Raw genomic sequence first — 24,777 nt, forward strand, 5'->3', positions numbered from 1 at the left:
ATTTTTAAAGAAGGCTCCATGCCCAACATGGGGCTTGAACTCATGGCACCAAGATCAAGAATCCCATGCTCTACTGACTGAGTTAGCCAGGCACCCCTGACAAGGCTGTTTTAAAGATTAGATAAGAACATTTGATTATTTTGATAAATTTGAAAATTTGGTAAGAAAATATGAACTGCAAAGTGTTAAAATAAATGGAAGGTGGGGAACTTGGCTGGCTTAGTTGGTAGAGCATATGACTATTAATCTTGGGGTTGTTAGTTCAAGCCCCACATTGGGTGTAGAAATTACTTAAAACAAAAATAAATAAATTGAAGGTAAAACTTCTCTTAATACACATAAATCTTTATAATCTAATTGTATTGATATAATACAAATATAATCACTGTTACCTATATATCCTATCACTTAGTAATGTCTGTAGATATATTACATTCCATTTATACTTTTCAATTTGTCATTTACTTAATCTTATTACCAATACTATTAAAGGTATAAAACACAAGAGAAACAAATAGTTTAGGCAGTGTAGTGAGTCTCCCTCCCAATCACCCACTGTCCAATGGTTCCCCCCGCCTTGCTGGCCTTCTCAGCTTGCTGGCCAGCTGGTCATCAGAGCAGCTGCCCGATTCTTGTGTGCACAAACATATATGCACATCCGTGTATACCGTACACAAGCCACACACACAGCCAGTAATCAGCTGTAAGAAGAAGAGAAAATGTTTGCTTTGGATGAATAAATGTATCAGGGATAGTGAGAAAGCCAGGTAATCCAAGGCAGTGTGTAAAGGTCACCATTAAACCTTGCAGAGAAATATAGATAAGGAAAATATTTGTTTGCATTCTTACTAACGTATGCGTGAAGTGAGCCAAGAATACAATCGGAAACTGACCAAATGGATCAGAGTCTACCTGAAACTGAAGGGCACTAGAATCACTCTGAGAAAAGTAGTAAATGCTAAATAAATTATGATAAAGGTAAATAACACATGAAGCACATAATTAGAGATGAAATGATCTAGCCAACTCTCCCTTAAGAGTAGAAAAGGAACCTAAGTAGCAAAGTTTGAGATAAAAGAGGAAAGAAATGATAATGGTATAAAAGGAGTAAAACTGCCTTAAGTGCTAATGGACTTCTTAGGGAAAGCTGTTATATAAAAATTGCCCCCCAACTTTTTAATAAAAAACACAAATTGGGGTCTGCTGGATATACATACCTTGCTTCTCTCCTTTAAGGATGGTAGAGAGCATTCCTGATCGGGACATATGGAGCTATCTTGTTTATTTATACTACCTGTTTCTCCACAACCTTAATACAAATGGCCACTTTTTTTTTTTTTTAAGATTTATTTTTAGAGAGACGGAGCCTGAGAGGGGGAGAGGGGCAGAGGCGCAGGAGGAAGGGAGAGGGACGGAGGGGGAGAGAGAGAGACAGAGAGAGAGAGAGAGGGAGGGAGGGAAGGAGGGAGAGGGAGGGAATCTTAAGCAGGCTCTACATTCAGCATGGAGTCCAATGCGGGGCCTGAACCCATGACCCTGTGGATCATGACCTGCGCCGATATCGAGTTGGATGCTCAATGACTGAGCCACCCAGGCACCCCACAAATGATCGCTTTTTAATTTTGGCAAATTTTATAGATAAAAAGAGGATATAGCTTTGGTTGTTTTTTCTTATTGGTGAAGATGAGATTATTCATATTTCTAAACTTGTTTCTATTTCAAACCAATAGAAGCAATATAAGCATATGCTTGCTTAAATTTTATTTAAAAACATTTTAAAAGTTTATTTATTTTAGCAATATCTATGCCCAATGTGGGGCTCAAACCTACAACCCCAAGATCAAGAGTCGCATGTTCAGCCGACTGAGCCAGGCGCCCCAAGACTATTTATTAATAGTAGTTTTAGGTTCACATCAAAATTCAAAGAAAGTCTTCTTCATTTTTGAGCAAATTACTCTTCATTCCTGGAATGATCCTCCCCCCCCATTCTAAAATGTCAAATTTTATTTGTCCTTCAAGGCCCAGCTTGGGATACCTCTGCTACCTTGAAGCCTTCCCTGATCTTCAAATCAGAAGTAAACTTCTCCTGCCTTTGAACTCCTCTAGGTCCCACATAGTACCTCTCTTAGGGCAGTCTGGCATGGTAGAAAGAGGAAAACCTCAGAGCTAGGCACAAATCTGGCTTCAAATATCCTCCCTCGAAATGTTATTAGCTGGAAACCAATAATTCTTTGTCTGTAAAGTGGGAATAATACAATTCCCATTATGAGATCATTAGATTGAATTAATATACATAAAACATCTGTAAGGGGACACCTGGGCGGCTCAGTCAGTTAAGCCTCTGACTTCAGCTCAGGTCATGATTTCACAGTCCGTGGGTTTGAGCCCCGTGTCCGGCTCTGTGCTGTCAGCTCAGAGCCTGGAGCCTGCTTTGGATTCTGTCTCCCTCACTCTCTGCCCCTCCCCGGGTCACTCTCTGTCTCTGTCTCTCAAAATAAAGGCATTAAAAAAAATCTGTAGGTATTCAATGAAAGGTAGTTCTTATTATTTATCCCTTTTTACCTATGCTACAATAGCATTCTGTATATCCTATCTCCCTACAGAGTGAACTCCCAGAGAACAAGGGCCATATCTTATAGACTTTTGTCTCTTCCACACACTTAGCATGGAATTCTGTAAACTTTGTAAACTGGTTTTTAAGGTATACAGTCAAAACCAAGAATGCTATGGGGCAGCTGGGTGGCTCAGTCAGTTAAGGGTTCAACTTTGGCTTAGGTCACGATCTCATAGTTTGTGAGTCTGAGCCCCGCGTCAGTCTCTGTGCTGACAGCTCGGAGCCTGGAGCCTCCATTGGATTCTGTGTTTCCCTCCCTCTCTGCCCCTCCCCAATTTGCACTCTGTCTCTGTCTCTCAAAAATAAATGTTTAAAAAGGACCAAGCATGCGAGGTCTTTAGGAGAGTACACACTCTATCCACCATGTGTGAAAAGATCATAGTGTTTGAGACTTCCAATTAAAGATGTTGGACTAAAATACAGCTTTACTTTCCAGAAAAATCACAAAATTAGCAGCAAAAATTTTTTGTAATGTTTACAACTTTGTAAGTCGTAAACTCATTAAGGACAAAGCAACAGGAAAAGTAACAATAGCAATAACATTTTTTTTTAGGTAACAGAACAATAACATTTTGAAAGTGGGCAAGCAGGAGGAAGACTATAATCGTTCACTTAGCAGACTCAGTAAGGTTGCTAGGCTGGCAGCAGGGAGAGTGAAAGAAGTCAATGAACATGTACCAAGGAGCCTGAAAAGGCTCAACAACTGCTGGCACCAGTTCTCACTGCAAGCAGAGGGTATAGATGGAGCTAGCAAAATAAGATTAGTTCCAAGTTCTGTTAAATAAAAATGTAACATCAGGAGGACATAATAATCAAAACACACAAAGCAAAAAACAAACAGAATTGAAGGGATAATAGTAAATTCAATAATCGCTGGTCTCACTTTCATTCACAGATGACTAACGAGGCAGAAGATCACAAGGAAACAGAAGACTCGAACAACACTGTAAGCCACCAGACCTGACAGACACCCAGAGTACACTCCACTTAATAGAAGCAGAATGAATACACATTCTTTTTATGTGTACATCAAATAGGCCATATGTAGGACCATATGCTAGGACATAATAAACCTCAATAAATTTATAATAATGAAATATTAAATATATTCTCTGATCACAATGCAATAAAGTTAGAAATCAGTAATAGGGAAATCTGGGAAATTAAATAAAATACTCCTAAAAAATGAATGGATCAAAGAAAAAAATCACAAGGAAATTAGAAAATACTTTTTAAAAAAGCATGTATTTATTTTTGAGAGAGAGAGTACACTTGCATGCACAAGTGGGGGAGGGACAGAGAGAGGGAGACAGAGGATCCAAAGCGGGCTCTGTGCTGTGGGGCTCGAACTCATAAACTGTGAGATCATGACCTAAGCCAAAGTCAATGCTTAACCAAATGAGCCACTCAGGTGCCCTAGAAAATACTTCTGAGATAAATGAAACTACCAAACCTTATGGGCTACAGGCAGAGTGGTAAGGAGGGGAAATTTATAGCTATAAATACCCAGATGAAAGATCTCAAATCCATAACTACCATTCCTTCTTAAGAAACTACAAAAAGAAGAGGAAACTTAAAGCATGAAGAAGGAGGGAAACAATAAAGATTAGAATAGAAATAAATGAAAGAGAGAATAAAAAAAAGAACAGGAAAAAAATCAATAAAACAAAAAACTGGCTGGCTAGAATCCCAAATAAAAAGAGGTAAGATTTAAGTTAATAAAGACAGGGAGGAAAAAGGAGACGTTATTTTCAACTTTACAGAAAAACAAAGAATTATAAAAAAATATTATGAATAATTTATGCCAACAAATTGGGTAACTGAAATGAAATGGACAAATTCCTAGAAAGACACAAAACACCTAAAGTATCTTAAGAAACAGAAAAATTTGAATAGATCTTTAATAAGTAAAGAGATGAAATTAGTAACATAAAAAAATATCCACAAAGAAAAGCTTGGGCCCATATGGTGTCACTATGAATCCTACCAAACATTTAAAGAATCAACAGCAATCTTTCCCAAGCTCTTACAAAAAATATGACAATATTTATCAGCTCATTCGAAATCTTATTATCCAACTCACTGTCGCCTCCGAAAGAGGACTGGGGTTCCCTCTCCCACCCAATAATTATCTGTAACTGTCATTTCCACTATAGACTTCAGCTTCCTCACCAGTAAAACACGGGGATTGAACAAGATAATCTCTAAAGTTCTTTAGGCATTGATATTTCTTTGTTCCTTTTGGTTTCCTTTTTTCTCTGAAATTTCTATTTCTGTGAAGCCTTTCTCCACCTCATTATGTCTCTGAAAATGGTGAGGCACGTGATGTTGTCAAACATTAACAGATGGCATGCCGTTGACAGGAACAGGTGGCGGGGGAGAGGATTCTGCCTTCCCTCATCTCTTCAAATGCCAAAAGCCACTGGCATTGAGTTAATACCTCTCTCCCAAGATTGATCTTTGCTGGGCCACATGCATCCCCCTCTGCACTGGAAGGAGCACCCACTAGGATCAGGTGAATTCTAAGGCAATCCATCTTTCCTGAGGTAAAAAAGGTTTTACTGCAAGTCAGTAAACATGGGGCTGTCCTAGTTGGACTAGGCACTTACTTACCTGCCCAAAGTGATGGGCCAAAATAATGTCCACAACATTGGTTGTCAAGCCTGAGAGCTAAAAAGATAAAAGCTTTGAGTCAAGGGAACTAAGCATACATAAAAAATTTATCAAGCATTCTACTTACGATTAGGGTACTTTATTGAATACATGTTATCCTTCAACAAACAAAAGTACAACTCAGTGTCACATATTTTTCATGAGATGGTAGTTTGTTTCAAAGACACGTGAAAACAGGAAATAATTCAGAAAAAATGAAGTCTCCCTTCCAGGGAAATAATATCACCTACTTTGAAATAGGTGGCTGGAAGAAATCCTGGCCATTCCTTCTTTGAAAACAAGACCTAGAACTCTTGGCTATTAGCTGCTTCACTCCTGTCTGTATTTTCCACATTTACACTGGATTTATGGCTAATAAGGACTGAGTTAAAACTATTCTCTCCAAGCTACCCAAGAGACAAAAAATAATTTTTCCTTCCCTCCAGTTTTTGCTATCTTCATTTTAGGGAGTGGGAGGAAACTGCTATGTTTATAGAGTGTTTTTGCGTTTTGAACATTTTTCTAATTTTTTCCATTTCAAAACGATGCATATCACAGTCTAATAAATGCAGCAATCTGTGCAAATCTGCAGACTGCTAGTCTATTTTCAGAAAAATTCCCAACTCCAATTATGTTGCTGATTCCCTGTAGCCTTCTTCCTTGGTTTTACGCTTAATTCCCACTGCTAATTTGAATCAGAGGTGAAGTGCTGAACTGGAGGTTCAGGTGGAGAAGAGGAGATGAGGAGACAGACAAGGATATGGGAAGAGCAGGATCACATAGTCACAGAAAGAGTAAGGAAGAAAGAAGCCCTGAAATCTTCATAGGGGTTACTCATGATCCAAGACAATTAAAATCAACAACCAATCTCACTACATGTTTAATACCCCTAAGATCATTCTCAAGCTTTTAACAATTTTGTTAGGTTATCACACATAATTTATTATACATTATTGAGAATTTTTAGGTCAATTTTAACATACCCACATAACCAGACAGGAATTAGAACAAATTTTAAATAAGGTTATAAGACTTTCCCCCACATCTGGCAATAGCATCGTTAATACATTTCATCCAAAGTATGCAAATTTCTCTAGAACTTATATATAGGGAGAAATGGATACATTTTTTTAGAATCTACTCTACTGGTAGGTGGAATATATTTTAATTCTAGTGTAGTTAACATGCAGTGTTATATTAGGTTCAGGTGTATAATATAGTGATTCAACAATTCCATCTATTACTCAGTGCTATGATATGTGCACATTTTTAAAAAAGTGTGTATGTGCATTATCTTTTTTAAATTTTTATTTCTTTTTAAAATTTACATGCAAGTTAATTAGCATATCGTGCAACAATGATTTCAGGAGTTGATTCCTTAATGCCCCTGGTAAGTATACTCTTAATCTTTACCTATTTCACCCATCCCCCCTCACCAACCTCCCTTCTGGTAACCATCTGTTTGTTCTCTAGTTACAAATCTGTTTTTTGGTTTGTCTCTCTTTTTTTCCCTTTGTTGGTTTGTTTTGTTTCTTAAATTCCAAGTGGCAGAATATTTTAGTATTTTAAAGTAATTTAAAAGCAACTCATGCTTATCATAGAAAATCAGGAAAATACAGAATACAAAAAAATAAAAATCATCCGTAATGTTACCAGCCAAAGATACAACAACTAGTAACCAATTATTCTCCCTTTTTAAAAAAAATATAGTGGTAAGTCTCACGTTTCTATTTATTTATTTTTAAAATAATTTCTATACCCAACATCGGGTTCAAACTCACAACCCCAAGATCAAGAGTCAGATCTTCTGACTGAGCCAGCCAGGTGCCCCAAATTATTTTCCCTCTTTTCGTATGCATATCTATTCAACAAAATTGGGACATTTATGGTTATCTATTTTTTAAATATGAGAATTTTCTCATTTCTTTAAATAACCAAGTAAACTTTTGGTTGCAGAATATTTCATTCTATGGTTGTATCACAATTCCGTTGCTCTACAGTATTGGCACTTAGTTGTTTCCATCTTTTTGCCCTAGAAACAATGCTTTAAACAATGCTAAAATGCTTTAAATATTTTGGCTCTGTGACTTCTTAGCTGGGTGACCTTAAGCAAATGGCTTAATTTCTCTGTGGGAAAATAATAGTACCACTTCATTGGGTTGTCCTGAGAATGAAAAACTTAAACATACAGAAAACATTTAAGAACGGTGCGTGTTACACAGCACAAACTAGACACATACTAGATTTTTAAGAATTATTACCCTTCTGGGGCGCCTGGGTGGCTCAGTTGGTTAAGCGGCCGGCTTCGGCTCAGGTCATGATCTCACGATTCGTGAGCCCCGTGTCAGGCTCTGTGCTAACAGCTAGCTAAGAGCCTGGAGCCTGCTTTGGATTCTGTGTCTCCTCTCTCTCTGACCCTCCCCTGCTTGTACTGTCTTTCCCTCTCAAAAAAAAAAAGAAAGAAAAAAAAAGATTTATTGTCCTTCTATTTAAATCTTTATAAATATCACTATTTATCCTTCAGATAAGTTCCTAGATACTGAATTACTGGATCTCATGGTTGAGTATCAATAAATGTTTTTGATACATATGACAAGCTGGGAAGTGGTATTTTGGAGCCTATTTCCAGTGGTAGATCAGAATGAACATTTATGGCAACTTAAAAACACTCAAAAGCAGATATTTATTTAAAAATTAGAGGGGCGCCTGGGTGGTTCAGTAGGTTAAGTGTCCAGCTTCGGCTCAGGTCATGATCTCAAGATTTGTGGGATCAGGTCCCAGGTCAGGCTCTGCACTGATAGCGTGGAGCCTGCTTGAGATTCTCTCTCTCCCTCTCTCTGACCCTCCCCTGCTCACGCTGCCTCTCTCTGTCTCTCAATAAATAAATAAATAAACAAACAAATAAATAAATAAATAAATAAAATTTAAAAAAATCGATTGTTAATTAGGCACCTTTTAGCAAGTAATAAAAGCTTGGGTTATTTTTTTCTCTGGAAAACTTTATAACATCATTGATTTAATCTAAACCTCATTGTTTGTTTGTTTATTATGTTTATTCACTTTGAGAGAAAGAGAGCAAGAGCAGGGGAGGGGCAGAGAGGTGGGGAGAGAGAGAATCTCAAGCAGGCTCCACGCTATCAGTGCAGAGCCTGACCTGGGACCTGATCCCACAAATCTTGAGATCATGACCTCATTCAAAATCAAAAGTAGGATGCTTAACCGATTAAGCCACTCAGGTGCCCCCAAACCTCATACTTTTAGGTTAAAATAATACCCAAATAACATTTGTACTTTAGTAGAGAAAAATGTTTCAAAACTGCTTCTTTTTCCAACCTAAAAACAATAAGTGACTTTTTTAGCACAAGTCAGTTGAATGCAAATGTTACTTAATAATATGTTTTTACCCTTATTCCCTCTTTTTGCTCTGGTTGTTGCTGGGATTGTTTATATTTGTAATGTCATTAGAATATACTCCTGTAGATTCCTATCTCCTAGAACAGATTTTAGATAACATTTTATCTAAATAGCAAATGCCATGTAGATAGCAAATATCTTCATTTTTCAGATGGCACACATCTTTGATCCCACCCATCTTTGGGAGTGGTAGCACAGACAAGCTACTTGGGGTTTGGTGGAGAGATTCATTCATTCGTTTCACTCATGAAAATGAAAACCACAGATTGGGAGAAGATGTTTACATGTATCCATCAAAGAATTCAGACACAAAATGTAGAAAGAACTCTTATAGATCAATAAGAAAAAGCCTCATAACCCGATTAAGGGGAAACAAGGCAAAAAGACCTGGACCGTCACTTCCTTAGAGAATATTGAAATGGCCAGTAAGTTTTAGAAATGGTGCTCTCTGACATCAGAGGCACCTAGGGAAATGCAAACTAAAACCTGGCATTATTTCCCCATAAGCATTGCTTAACATGAAAAAGATGGTATAATTAAAAATTGTTTTTTTAAATAACTAAACCTATTTTGTTGAAGGGTATCATATAGAAACAAACTAATATTACAAATAAAAACTGCTCATCTTTTACAAAAATTAAAATGACTACTAAATGCTGGTGAGGAGGTGGAATAACTGGAACTTTCATGTACCGCTGTTGCGTAAACTGGCCAAACACTGTGGAACACTGTCCGTATCTACCAAAGCTAAATACACAACTGCCCTTTGACCCATCAATTCCACTTCTAGAGACCCAGGGGAAATGAATGTGTAGGTCTACGGAAAGGCATAGAAAAGAATGTGCACAGGAACTTTATTCATAAAATCAAATAACAAACAACTTATTTTGTATATTTACACCATAGACTACTAAACAAGAATTAAAAGAACTACCATGACACACAACATGAAGGAGGATCACTATGAATGAAAGAGCCCAGATACAAACAAACACATGTTCTATCATTCTAATTATATGAAGTTTAAGAATAGAGAAAGCCAATCTATGGTGACAGAAGTCAGAACAATGGTTATATCAGGAAGAAGAAGACATATTAACAAAGAAAAGGCATAAGGGAATCCTTAGAGCTGGAAATATTCTGCATACTGATTGGGAGGCAATTATAAATGCAAACATTCATCAAGCTGTTTACTTAAAACTTTTATATACTTCAGTGAAAAAAAAAAATAAAAGTAAGACATTTTGAGAGGAGACCAAGAGATGACCCAGTGAACATCATTTAGTGCTTACTTTGGAAGCTGCCCAGTCAATCCAGCCTTTAGCACAAGGGTCAACGTTAATGAGCACAAGGCCTTCCACAAGTTCTGGATGGTTGAGCTGAAACAGACAAAGGCAACAGTTTGGAAGTTCCACTCCCCGCATTCTTCTACAAACCCTGGAGCATGGTTAATCAATTCTCACATATTATCTCATAATGCCTCAGATTCGAAAGTAAGACTTCAGAGAGGTGCTAGGAAGAATATTTGCAAAAACTGCTCTTTAAGTCTGACTTAGCATCTGGAAAACCAGGTCCTAAAAATGCTATCAAATTATCTTGCCTTCGTATACTTCCCTCTAGTCCTTTCCTATGCCTATCACAAAATGGTGAATCTGTATTTTAATATTTTTAATGTTACAGTAGGTGTGAATCACATATCATTACAAACTCTTATAAAATTTTAGTGGCTTCACAAAATCCCATATATATTCTCTAAGAATTACTTCTTATCAATGATGTACTGCTCTCCTTTGTGATTTTCCAGGTACTGTAAGTACAAAACTTTATACAACCTTTATCTGCTGTTGACAGAATTTATAGAAAAACCGATATAAGACCCACTATAGTACCTGGTCACTGACCCAGCAGTAGAGCTGTGACCTAGGCAGTGTCTCAAGGGTAGCAAGACTAATCCTCTAAGCACTTACTGCAAATCTGCTGAGGATGTAAGCTCCAGCTCCAACTCCAATCCCAATGATGCTTTTCAGACTGTGAAAGGGGACAGACCAACACTGATAAGGTTAACTGGCTTGGAGGGCACATGGCATAATGGAAAAAATACAACTGGGTGCAAATCTGGCTCTGATGCTTACTGGATTCTAGAATTTGTCAAGTTATTTTTAACTTTGAGTCTCAGTTCCCGATCTATAAAAGGATATAACCACCTATATCTAAGTTGATTTTAAGGGGTAAGTGAAATATGACTAAAACCTGGTAGTCATTCTAACAGCTCCCTTTCCTATCACCTCTGTGTTCAACCTAACAGCAGGCCCGAGGAATCCACCTCCGACATATTTCCATCTATCTCCATCTGCTTCACTCCAGCCCCCTGCAGGCATCCAGGGTCCAGTGCTCTCATGCCTGACTGCGATAATAGTTTAATGGTCTCTTACTTTTTCTTTTTCACTCCTCTCCAACTCATTCTCTCCACAGCTAGAGTAATCCTTTTTTTTTTATTAAAAAAATTTTAACATTTACTTATTTTTGAGAGACAGACAGAGTCAGAGAAGGAGCAGAGGAGGGGCAGAGAGAGAAGGAGACACAATCTGAAGCAGGCTTCAGACTCTAAGCTGTCAGCACAGAGCCTGACACGAGGCTCAAACCCAGGAACTATGAGATCTTGACCTGAGCCGAAGTCTGACGCTTAACCGACTGAGCCACCCAGATGCCCCTAGAGTAATCCTTTTAAAATATGTAAACAGCTTTACTGAAATGTAATTTATATGCCTAGAGTGACCATTTAAAAGACTAAACTAAAAAAAAAAAAAAAAGCAAAATCAATGCACATTCTTATCTAGCCCATTGTTAAATTTTATACCTGAAAGAAAAAAAAGACTAAATTGGGTATCGCTCCCCTACTTAAAACTTCTCAATTTTTTTTTTTTGTCTTTTGAATATAATCCCCATTCTTAACCTGATTTGTGAGACTATTATAATTGGGTCCTTGTCTAGTTCTCAAATTTCACTTCATGCCTTTCTCCTACTTGCTCATTTGGTCCAGGACTTCTGGAAATACCATTTCTTCTGTCTGGAATCCTCTTGCCCTGGCTCTCTGTCTAGGTCTCAGCCTAGACATGATCTTAGAGGGGCATTGCCCAACTAGCCTTATCTCTGTAAACCTGGCCCTTCTCTAACACATCACCCTCACTGACTTCTCTTACAGCACTTTAGTTGTGATTATTAGCTTATCTGTTGTTAATTAGTCCTGCCACTAAAATGTAAGCTATGTGCGGACAGTGACTATTCTACTTGCTCACCACCATAGTCCCTAGATCAGACACACAGTAGAAAGTCAATAAAAACTGTGCTAAGGAACTGCAGAATGAACCTACCTTAAGTGGGTAAGAACAGGAGGCAGCATTTCAGCCAACTCATCCATTGTGGGGTACTGGTACCTGAAATCCAGAAGGATATCTCCTGAATTACCATGCACCCGTATTTCCCAATCACAAGAACAGCAAGAAGAGTATGAGGTTCTTTGATAAAAGCATTCCCTTTACCAAAGGCTGAAAAAAGATGACATGTGGAAATGATTGTGACATGCTGTGTATCTCTCTACGACTTCCATGCTGAGAAGAACCTACGTGTTTTTATATTCTAAAGGGCAGTCTCTTAGGACCAGAGGAAACCATTTAAATAGAACAGGTAATATGGCTCTCTCTCAAGGCATTCCCAAATCCCCAACCATTACTTCAGTTGGGACTGAGGCTCAGCAAACTTCCAGCAATAACAGTCAACTGAGGAGGTGGCTCTTGGTCTGTGGCTTATAATCAGGCAGCTAAAGGCAAAAATAAACAAAGCCTTACTAGGCCTAAGCACATAGTCACAAATCCTAGACTCATCATGAATGCTGATTTGTTTTACTTAGGCATAAGATAACATGGTTACTTTATTACTTTTGAATTTGGTGTATGATATGAACTACACAATCCTAGGATAGTCAAGCAAGCCCAGGACCCAGTTCCAACCAGGAACCCAAGAAAAGAAGGGAGCATCCATTCGATTACAAAATCAAAGATGGCCTAAGACAATCTCCTATGTACGAGGCAGGATTTACTCGATATGTGACGGGGGGGGGGGGTCAACCCGCCTCTTTTTAAGTGATCACTTTTTAAGTGATAGGGTGCTGTTGAGCCATTTGTACACAAAACAGAAGAAAGGAACTGGATCTAAATCTTGTTGAATATAAATTGGTCATTGGTCGGGGCGCCCGGGTAGCTCAGTTAAGCGTCCGATTTCGGCTCAGCTCATGATCTCACAGTTCGTGGGTTCGAGCCCCGCATCAGGCTCTGTGTTGACAGCTAGCTCAGAGCCTGGAGCCTGTCTTCGGATTCTATGTCTCCTTCTCTCTGACCCTCCCCTGCTCATGCTGTCTCTCTCTCTCAAAAATAAATAAAACATTAAAAAAATAATAAAAATAAATTGGTCATTGGTTAATTTGCATCTGAAAGACAGAACAGCCTGAACATGTCAATAACATAGATTCTGGAGCCAGACTGCCTACATTAATATTCCAGCTCTGCTCCTTATTTGTTATGTAATCTTGGCCAAGTTACTTAATATCCCTGGGCCTCAGATTCCCCACCTGTAAAGCAGGAATAATAGTAAATCTATCCCATGGATATGTGAGGGTTGAAGGCCTTAACAGATATGAAGCATTTAAAGCAGTGTCAGAAATGCTGTTTCAATCCCATGTAAGTGTTGGTTATTATTTACCTGCAATGGTCTATTTCATAACAGTCCCTGGCAGAGGCAGCTCCGGAGAGAAGCCAAGAGAAAGGGGAAGAATCTGCCCTCCACTGTGCCTTTCTTCCCCTCCCAAGGTCTTCTCAGTAATTACAACGTCCAGGCAAGAGTGAGGGAGACTGTGGTTCCACCAGTCAAAGCAGGTTCTGGATGGGGTTGAGAGCTCCAAGTCCAGTCAAAATGCATTTTTATTTGACAGGGCAGCTTCTCAGAAATAAATACTTACAAAAATATTCAACTTCCCATCATTAGATTGGGAGGTAAGGTTGGAGAGGGGCTCCCAGGAAGCAGAGATAGATTGGAATTTGGGCTAGGTAGCTGGAAGTTTTTGGTAGGGACACAGAAATGGCAGATTTTAAAAAGATGAGGAAGGGGACAGATAAAAGATAGTGAAATGTGGGTGTTTCAGACACTTAAGCCTTGTCATTACAGGGAAACAGAGTCCCACCTATGGGAACCATTCTTGGATACAGGCAAACATGCAAGTTTCCTCAACAGAGTGAATGTTAACAGTCCTCTCAGAGCAAGAAGAGAAATAGGAGGATAGTTGGCTGAGAAGTATAACCATACTGTGCTAAAATCAACAGGGGAAATCAATGCTACTTCTCCATTGGAGCTCAATCATTTGCTCTTCTGAATGCATGCTTTCCAGAAGGTCTTGCTTATGGCCTTACCCTGTTGGGAAAGAGGGTGCACCTTCCTGCTGGCCTGGGGCATCCACATGACAGACAGCAAAGTGCTGGGTGATCTCTTGCATATCCTCAAAGTTAAAAAATGCATTGAAACAGGATTTATCTGCAAGAATAAAAATACTCATAAGTCATAGACTCTCCCTCCCCGCAATTTTCAACAGACTGTACATACAGTCCTCTTCATTTCTCTCCAGTTTTCTTCGACTCTGTTAATTCCGTATCATCGTCCTCTTTCATTCTCTTCTAATCACTGTTCTACCAAAATGAAGTGTCTGAACAATGTGATTCAAGCTGCCCTAAAGGCTGAATATCAGACATCTCAATGACCTGAAAACAACAATGAATTCTGAATTCTACACAATGTCTACAAAATGGAAACCAATTCTGGTATTACACAAAATAATCTTGTACCCATCATGCTGTCATTTCTCATGTAGCTTATTCATCCATCTGACACAGAGACGTTGACAATATTCTAAGAACTTGGCTAGAGTAAATATCCTAGCTGCTCACATTCACCATGTGGAAGACTGTCCCTTGGCAAAATTGCTGAAGTTTAGGGAGGGGCTGCTCCTTTAATTTCCACCTGTTCATATAACTTCTTAAATCACTTCTCATGCTGAAGAGGCTACAAAAGCTCCAGCACTAGACTGAAGCCTCAAATAAACGCAGGCCACCTTTGAAAGCCAGAGAAGCGTCGGAGAAAACATACAAATGTACAGGCTCTGAGCCTGTGGCGAGGGCCAGAATCTTATACTATCATCTAGAAAAGTCCACTTAAAATGACTGATGACAAGCTATAGAAAGAATATTTTTACTAATTCACTGAAGAGCTCACAACAAAGTTCAAACTTCAGGTTTTCTAACATTAAATATGAAAAACATCGAATAAGTACAGACTAAACAAAACAAACGACTAATTTCCACTCTACTCCTTTTTTTTTTTTTTTTTCCAAAGAGACACACTTTATTTTTTTTATTTTTTAAGTAAGCTCTATGTCCAATGTTGGGGGCTTGAACTCATGACCCTGAGATCAAGAGCTGCATGATCTATTGACTGAGCCAGCCAGGCACCCCTCAGTTCTGCCCTTAACCAGTTAAGACTCAAAGGTGAGATATAATTCCAGTATCCCTCAATAGCATTTCCCCATACATTTCCCGGACACTTTAATCCTGCCATTAACATGTATAACAACAAGGAGGGAAAGTTAAGCCAGAAAGGAGAAAATCGGTGCTCTGTTAGAATACTGGGGTTTCTTCTTTTAAAAAATAAATAAATATACAAAGATTAATTATTATAATAAAAAGGAAGGTATAAAATCAAATACATACGATTGAGGCCAATGTCATGATATGTCAAAATAACTGGTCTGTTTCCCTTTGGTAGGCCTCTGATGGTGACGTGGACCACACCATGAGTTGTCTCTATATCATGTTCCTGTAACAAGACAATGTACGGTCTCAGCAAAGGCAGAATGGACTTCCCAGATGGCTGAAGTTCCACAATACCTATTTATTGTATTTCTCACTAGCTGGGGTGGGATACATCAATCACTGGACTATAAGCACACCAGACAGATGTTACAGTGTACAGGATATGCCCACTTTCTAATTCCTTACAGATAAACTAACAAATGAGGGGGGAAATACATCTACTCATCCACAAAGCTCACTATCTTTTTTTTAAAACTTTATTTATTTTAAGACAGAGAGCATGCAGGCAGAGGGGAACAGAGAGAGAGAGAGAGAGAGAGAGAGAGAGAGAGAGAGAGAGAGAGAGAGAGAAAGTGAGAAAGAGAGAAAGGGAGGCAGGGAGTGAGGGAGAAAGAGAGAATTTTCAGTAGGCTCGGTGCTGTCAGCAAAGAGCCCCACATGGGGTTTGAACCCATGGGTCATGAGATCATGACCTGAGTCGAAACCAAGAGTTGGTCACTTAACCGACTGCACCACCTAGGTACCCCTGAAGCTCACTATCTTAAGTGAGGGAAGTCAAGGATCTGTTGAGAATACATTTGCAAGTAGCTATTAAAAGATCAGCAAGCTGGGTAAGGAGCCAGTAAGACTTGGGGGAAGAAAAGGAAGCAGAAGATATGAAGGAACTGCTGGGTAAAAAGCCAGAGGTTTCAGACCCTCCAAACTCATTTTCAGCACCCAGTAAGTTCAGTAGATACCCATGGTGTGTCTGCCTAAAATCTCTTCCCTTTCCTGGCAGCTGCCCTCCTATGTCATCCATATATTACAGGAGGCTCTTGGCTGCCATGTCTGTAGAATGTAGCCTTATGGTCATGGCTTACTGAAGGCAGGTGAACATCTGGCCCATGGTGGATATGTATCCTTCCCTGAGAATTTGTAACTGGGACTAAGAGATTTCATCCTCAGTTTGGTTCTTCTCTTGAAAAGAGAAGCAAACCTGGGAGCTTTTAATAGACATTTCCACTGCTCTAATTCTTGGTTGCAGCTGTGTATGTTCTTAATTTCTGAGACATTCCTGGATTGCCTCTGGTTTAAGCTAGCTGGGGTGGCTCTGTTTCCTGCACCCCCCAAAGAATCGTAACCAAGGCAAAGAGTAGAGGTTAAGATGTAGTCAGAGCAGAGCTCAAGAACTAAATAAAGCTGGAACAAGACGCCACTGAAGCTGCTGGGACTAGCACTAAGAGTGACTGGGTAGAAAAGAAAGGAGCTGTAAAAAAGTCACTGAGATTTATTCTAGTCCTCTTCGATGTCTGTATTTCTCAAAAAGCTACCATGTCTAGCTTCGTGAATTTTTACTGATGAAGTCCTCCCTATCTCAGTCTTATAATAGATGGGACAAGGTACAGATAGGATAAGATTGACTCTGTCAGTAAGAATCCCAGCAAAGGCAAAAGGCTTCCAACTTAATTTCCTATCAGATAACGAACCTCATCAGAACTCTGGTTTTTTCTCTGATGTGGGGCACAAAAGGCCCCACAAAAGGGCACATAGGCTAATTCAGTATCAGAGTATCTCAAATCATAGGCCCCAGGTTGGAGCAGACAATCTCTATCAAATCATGAGTGACTATTTCTGCATTTCTCTATTTCTGATACCTCCTATTCAAGCCTATTCAAATCACTGGGAAAAGGGATGTAAGAAATGAAGGAAAAAATCAGTTATTTCACACTGGCTATGAAGTATAGGGTTTAAAAGGGATGAACATAAAAAAATAAATTCCTGTAATGATATGAGCATTTCTCTTGTAGTACTATCAGACATAATAAGGAACCGCTCATCCCCACCACTATTCAGGTTCATTCATTAAACAACTATTTATTGAATTCCTACTACCAGACCCTGGACTAAGGTCTGGAGATAAAAGAGTGAACAAAAGAGATGTGATCCCTGTTCTCACAGAGATGATGTTCTAGACAGGAAGGCAGGCAATGGACACACAAATTAACCAACCCATAATAACAGCACATGATGAGTGCTATGAAAGAAAGAAACAGGAAACCATGATAGAAAACTGAAGAGAAAGACATTAACAGCCAGGAAAGGGCAAATTAAATTCAATGCCAGTTCACATACACCAGAATGGCAAAAATTTTAAAGTTAGATAACACCAAGTGCTGACCAAGATACAGAGGAAAAAGAACTCCCATACACTGTTGGTAGGCATGCAAACTAGAGCAACTACTCTGGAGAACAATCTGGTAATCTCCAGTAAAGCTAAGGGGTGTCTACCCTATAGCAGTTTTACTCTTAGATATAATCTAAAGAAATTCTCAAATATGGTCACAAACACAAAAAGATATATACAAAGAGGTACACTGCAGGCTTATTTATAATGTCAAATAATTTGGAAATAGCCTAAATATTCATCAAAAGGAAAACTGATAAATAATGATCTATTCATATAGTGAAATACAGATTAAAATGAGCTAGAAAGCATTAAAACATAGATAAAATCTTGAAAACATAATGCTGAGTAGAAATGCAGAAGGGTATGTACGTACCACTTACATAGATTTTTTAAAAAGCAGCACTATGTAGATTGCATGTTTACATACATATATTTAAAGCCTAATACGTAGAGAAAGAAAGAATGTATGCTAACTTTAAGATTTTGTTTCCTTCTGGGACCTGACAGATTCAGAAGGGAACTCAAGAAAGAAGGCTTTGATCTCTCCATATTTTATTACCTCCCCCTTGCCCCATGTCTTACTTCTTGAGAGAGAAGGAATAAATAAGAAGAAGCTAGCTTCTGCCAAGTGGGTGACACTAAGGAGAAGACAACCTGTAGAGACTGCAACAATTCGTCAGCTTCACAATCAGGTTGCCGGAGCCTTCAGTAAAGTTTTGCTAAAATTCTCCGGCTCGGCTTCAGCTGTGCTACTGAGAATGCAGGGAAAAACCAGTTAACAGTGTGGCCCCAAAGCTAGGTTACTGACAATGAGAGCATGTGTTATGTGTGTGGGGTGAATAGTGAGCTGTTGGGGAAGTTCAGGAGAAGGATGATGAAAAGGGAGACATAACAGATGGGGTAAAAAAGAACACTCTATAAGTAGATAAGGGAATAAGGCAAAGCAACTACTCTATCATTTCTTAATCTGGAGAAATTCAGAGTTAAAACTGGATCCCTACATGACTTCAACTTTTTAGGAAGATCTCACCCCTACCTTCCCATTATAAGCCCTCAAATTATGTAACGAGTGAAGTATTCATGTGCCAAGAGTCCTAAGCCCTATTTGGAGCAGCACTTGGTTGTCAGTGTCTCATACAGTTTCGCTTCCTTTCTAAAGTATGTAATTGTAAATGTTCTTGGTAGAATAAAAAAAAAAAATGAAAACGGAGACCCTCACCTCCATGTGGAGTCGTGAATATATCCCTTGTGCCTCTGTGTGTGAATAGCTGGAACAAGTCTCCATCTGGAGACGAGTGTGCAGAGACCCTGGCAGTGGTCAGGCAACTGCAGGGGTGATGCTGCTGCCACCTTTCTGCTTTACTCTACGATCATCTGTTTCACAGGCTGTTTTTCCAATTACCTCACCCTCCACCCCAGCATTCTAGACAGTGTGACTACACAATGAGAGCCTGTGCTCAAAGGACAAAGCCCAAGTAGTGTCTAACAGGCCCTGGTCCTAGATCTTTCCCAGCATTCTGATTACTTATCATCTCCAAGGATACAGACTTCTTAAACACAATCCCTTTATTCTCCAGACTATAAAATGACCTGAAATCATATTGGTCCTGTCTCCATCTGGACTGCATCTCCCAGTCAAAGACATAACTTTTGGGGCACCTGGGTGGCTCAGTTGGCCAAGTGTCTGACTTCAGCTCAGGTCATGATCTCCATGGTTCATGAATTTGAGTCCCGCGTTGGACACTGCTGACAGCTTGGAGTCTGGAGCCTGCTACAGCTTCTGTGTCTCCTTCTCTCTCTTACCCACCCCCATTCGCTGTCTCTCTGTGTGTATCTCTCTCTCTCAAAAATAAATAATAAAAATATTAAAATATGTAACTTTCTTTTTTCTTTATCTATTTAAAAAAATTTTTTTAAATGTTTTATTTTTGATACAGAGAGAGACAGAGCATGAGAGGGGGAGGGGCAGAGAGAGAAGGAGACACAGAACTGGAAGCAGGCTCCAGGCTCTGAGCTAGCCGTCAGCACAGAGCCCGACGCGGGGCTCGAACCCACAAACATGAAATCTGACCTGAGCCAAAGTCGGAGGTTTAACCGACTGAGCCACCCAGGTGCCCCTCTTTATCTATTTTTTAATTTATTTTGAGAGAGAGTACATATGTGAACGCTAAGGGGCAGAGAGAGAAAGGGAAAGAGAATCCTAAGCAGGCTCTATGCTGTCAGTGCAGAGCCCAATACAAGGCTTGATCTCAGGAACTGTGAGATCATGACCTGAGCCAATATCAAGAATCCCAGATGCTTAAGCAATTGAGCCACCCATGGATCCCTCAAAGATGTAACTTACAATCAAAGAGTCTTTTTAAGAATTTACGAGTTTATGGAGAGGGTTTGGGGTGGGGGGACAGGTTAAACAGGTGATAGGGATTAAGGAGTGCACTTGTAATGAGCACTGAGTGATGTATGGAATTGTTGAATCACTATATTGTATACCTGAAACGAATATAACACTGTGTTGACTAACTGGAGTTAAAATTAAAAGTTTTTCAAAAAAGAATTTAAGAGTTTAGGATATTACCATTATTTTATAATAAATCAATTTTCATCTTTTTATTTTTCCTGAGTCCTCTTACCTCAGCTAAATGTGCTGTTACCAGAATTACACAATCTGACTTGTCTTCTCTCTGAACTCAGTTAATTTTTGATCACTTCAGGCCTGTTAATACTTCTTCTCCCTGGCCAGTCTGAAATAGTTTAGGAAAACTTGAATGACAACATACTCTTGGAAATATCAACATTTTTGTTAGCATTAAATTTTATTCTGTTTCTAATAAGCAGGCTACTTATGAGCTTGGGTACAGCTCAATCTCACAAACCTGAGCTGAAACCAAAAGTTGGATGCTTAACAGAATGAGCCACCCAGGTGTCCCAGCAATTTCTGATATAATACCTCTACTATCTTACCTCAGTGCAGGGGTATAAGATTCTTTGCATAACCTTATTTACTCCCATAGTAGAATTTGTCTCTAAGATTATTCAGCCTTCTGCCTATCGACAGATCACTTTCTCCTCTCTAAAGTTCCGTGACACTTTTCCCTGACTCTAGTCTCAACTAGAGACTCTCCCTCCTCCTCTTAACTCTTACAGCCTCATTCAGTCAACATTATTGCAGACTGTTTCTACTGTTACTTCTCAACCACCCACAACTCTCGGCCTTCTCACAAATCATGTTCTTCATCTGAAAGCCTCTTTTATGATATGTCCACACATAAAATCTATCTTTTCTTCCTTCAAAGCCAACTCCAGTATCATCTTCACATAGCCAGAGTTAAGAATGAGGAGAAAAAGAGTGCGTGGTTATTTAACCCACATGCAACAGCCCAGAACACTTTCTAGGTAGAAAAGCCCAGGCAGGAGGGGATCCAGGTCTGGCCAATTCAAACACCCCATTCTCTGGCCACAATGGGTGAATGTACATGTGACCCATGCTAGGCCAACAAGAATCTGCCCCTGGACTTTTCCCTAGAGAAACAGGTAAAGATCTTCCTTTAAGTAGTGAGGCTAGTAAACTCAAGAATGTAGGTTTGGGGAAGCTGACAGCCATTTTGCCCATGATATGACAGAGCTCATCAGAGAAATAAAACCTTCTAGTGTCAGGGGAAGAGGGAAATGAGAATGGAGTGCCGATAAAAAGGACTTTTGCTTTTCCTAGAAGATTCATTTTTATCCCCCAATGAGGAAAAAAGTCCCCTATACCCTTAGAACTTACTAAAATCAATCTCTCTCTTGCCCACTCCCCCAAACAACTATGACAAAATCAAACTCAAAAAGATGGGTCATCTTAAGGGGAGGAATTGTGAACAAAGGCCACCAGAAAGGAAAAGCACGTGGCAGAAGTGGGGAAGGCCAGTAATAATTCTAGCTCTCCTGAGAGTGGGGAGCTATAAAGGAAGCAGTGGGACAAGAGGCTGAAAGGTGGACTGGAGCCACATTCACATCCTTCAAGGCCAAAGAGGAGCATGGAGCGGGTCAAGCTTTCTAACACAGATTATAGCATATGGTTGAATTCCAGCTCTCTCCAAACACCTCTTTTATGGGGAAAGAACTTTCAGGATATTTATTTTACTTAATTCTTACTTTGTAAAAGTGCCCATCCATCAAGTGATCTGCAAGAATTCAAAGCTGTTTAATGATTAATGCAATTACAGGTACATTCTTACATCTATTGGTAGGTTTTACCTTTTCTTTTCATGACATCAGGTATATCACCCAGTGAACTGTAGTAATAGTACCAGGAATGAAAAAGTAAGGAATTTTTAATTTTTCAAAAAGAGAGTTTAAAGTTGTTTAAACCCCTTTAAAAGATGCAATCACATATATTCATTTGAACTGCAATACTAAAAACCAATCCTCACAGTTGGGTTCTATAAATCAGTTCCCCAAAGAGCTACTGCAATTAAGCAGCGAGCATGAAATTACTCAGCCCTTGGCCATGCCTGGATTATTCCAGCAGCAAGAACTCCATTCTTATGAGTGCACTCCATTATTAGCCTCTTCTATAGGAATGATATATGCTGGCAGACAGCAGCTTTTCACTCTCCATTAATATTTATTGCATACCACTCTGGTAGAAGTGGAAGGCAATTTGATAAGATATGCCAAGAGCTCTAAATATGCTCATCCCAGGAGTCCATCTAAGGAAGCATTCTATAGTGTGGATAAAATTTATGCATAAAAATGTTCAGTGAACTGAACATATTATAAGTGATCTAATTTCCAAAAATAATGGAATAGTTAAGTCATGGTACAGCCAGATGAGAACATAATAGGCATCTCACAGAAATTATTTTTATGAGTGTTTAGAAATGAGACTGTGTTCTTATTATTAAGTCAGAAAAGGGGACACAGAATTGTACGTCCAACTTGGCAATTATATAAATTTAAAAGTTACTTTATAGGGGTGCCTCAGTGGGTTGGTTGGTTAAGAACTGACTCCTGACTTCGGCTCAGGTCACGATCTCGCAGTTTGGCAGTTTGTGGGGTAGAGCCCAGTGCTGGGTTATGCTATGACAGTGTGGAACTTGCTTGGGATTCTCTCTCTAACCCCCTCAAAATAATATAAAAAAATTTTTAAAGAAGTTTTTTAAATAAAAATTAATTTTATTAAAATTATATATATACACATATCTATTTCAATACCAAACATAATAATATAGTTGTCCCTAGATTATATGAGTTTTTTCTTGTTCTGTATAATTCTCTGTGCTTTCCAAATATTCAACTGTAAGCCTGAACTCTTTCAATAACCTGAACATAAAAGTAAAAACTAAAATGAAATAAAATAAAATATGGTTATCTCTAGGCAGCAAGATCACAGGCCACCTTTATTTTTATACTTTTCTAAGTTTGTTTCTGATGTTACATAAAGTGTTATTATTTATTTAAGATTTTATTTTTAAGTAATCTCTACACATAATGTGGGGCTCAAACTCACAACCCTGAGAGCAGGACTCGCATGCTTTCCCGAATGAGCCAGCCAGGCACCCCAAGATATGTGTTATTTTTTAAAGCAATAATATATCATATACACTTGCTATAGCATATGTTTCAGCTCTAATTCTAAACTGTTAAAAACAATATTTTTAATGTTCATTTATTTTTAATGTTTATATATATTTGACAATAAGAGCCATGGATGGGCAGAGAGAGGGAGAGAGAAGGAGACACAGAATCCAAAACAAGTACCAGGCTCTGAGCTGCCAGCCCAATGCGAGGCTCAAACTCATGAACCATGAGATCATGACTTGAGCCAAAGTCTGACACTTAACTGCTCAACCGACTAAGCCACCTAGGTGCCCCTTTAATTCTAAACCTTTAAACCGTCTCACAAGGAAAGGAAAATTAAGCAGCCCCTACATAGACAAATGGACAATAAGTGTGCTGATATATTGTTTCAAATGGCAGTAGGATCTTTTCTCCTTTCTCATCAATCCTAAGCATGTCACCTCTAACCACCCCTTCCCATATTACCTTAGAGCCAAATATAACTGCTGTTTGTCTCAATGGACAAACACTGGAGTGACTTAGGACAAACAAAGAACCAAGAAAAATGGTGAACTTTTTTTTAAAGTAAGATCTAGGCCCAACGTGGGACCTGAATTCACAACCCCGTGATCAAGAGTCACATGCTCCACCAACTGAGCCAGCAGCCAATGCCTGAGAAATGGTAAACTTCTAATTATAATTTTCGGAGAGAAAAAAAAAAAGCATGTCATTGGTAAAGAAAAAAGAGGGAAAAGGTGTTCAGAGTGAAGTTGTAAGCTTGGTTGATGATGCTAAGGTAACTTCCTGGGACATCATCAAACATTCCTTGAAGATTTTTCTGAGGCAAGACAGAGATCAAAAGGAAGCCCTGATTAAATGGCTACAGGTAACCTACTGCCACAGTAATGCTAATGGTCAACACCAATGCCAAGGCTGAATGCTTTAATATTTAGTGACAATGCTGGATTTAGATCTGTTTTGTCTCCTAAGAATGCCCAATGTCTCCAATGGTTTCTGGGAAGCCTTCATGCAAACCAGCCCATTCTAGACTTCTCCCATCACAGTTCCTAGCTCTTGGGCCTTCTATTAAACTGTCACTAGACTCTTGATTCTAATGTCTCCGGTCTCCAGAGCATCACATAAGCCTTTAACAAAGAGACAAACAAGAATGGTGGTAGAAGATTTGTGAGAGTTAGAAGGAGGAAAAAAGAAGGGTCTATGGCTTTTTCTTCTTTAGAACACAAAGAACCTGTACATTCAAAACAGTGACAGACATGTGACAGTGACAAACACCTGCCACTATTCTATTTGTATTGGGACTGAACTAAAAGTTATACTTCACAAAAGCCAGAACATGTTACTATATTAAAGCTTCACCAAAAATACCAAGAGTTTTTGCCAAACTATTTTTAAGCCTTAATTAAAAAAAAAAACCAGATTCATAATTGTATTTCTAAATTCAATTTCATTTATATCTA

General features: G+C 38.9%; 1 protein-coding gene across 5 annotated transcripts in view; it reads right to left on the reverse strand.

Annotated features, from left to right (window-relative positions):
* Positions 1–24,777, reverse strand: part of NDRG3 (NDRG family member 3) — a 66,911-nt gene that overhangs the window by 12,439 nt on the left and 29,695 nt on the right. For 4 of the 5 annotated variants that reach the window (XM_029918655.1, XM_029918652.1, XM_029918653.1 and 1 more), the window contains 6 exons: positions 15,490–15,595; positions 14,140–14,260; positions 12,052–12,114; positions 10,648–10,708; positions 9,973–10,059; positions 5,228–5,284 (listed from right to left, as the gene is read on the reverse strand). In XM_029918655.1, the coding sequence (XP_029774515.1) occupies positions 5,228–5,284; positions 9,973–10,059; positions 10,648–10,708; positions 12,052–12,114; positions 14,140–14,260; positions 15,490–15,595 (495 nt within the window). Of the gene's footprint in view, positions 1–5,227; positions 5,285–9,972; positions 10,060–10,647; positions 10,709–12,051; positions 12,115–14,139; positions 14,261–15,489; positions 15,596–18,977; positions 19,157–24,777 lie in introns of those variants that run through there. The other variant, XM_029918654.1, reaches the window with a different exon arrangement.

The sequence above is a fragment of the Suricata suricatta genome, chromosome 12 (assembly GCF_006229205.1).
Source record: "Suricata suricatta isolate VVHF042 chromosome 12, meerkat_22Aug2017_6uvM2_HiC, whole genome shotgun sequence".
Classification (NCBI taxonomy): domain Eukaryota; kingdom Metazoa; phylum Chordata; class Mammalia; order Carnivora; family Herpestidae; genus Suricata; species Suricata suricatta.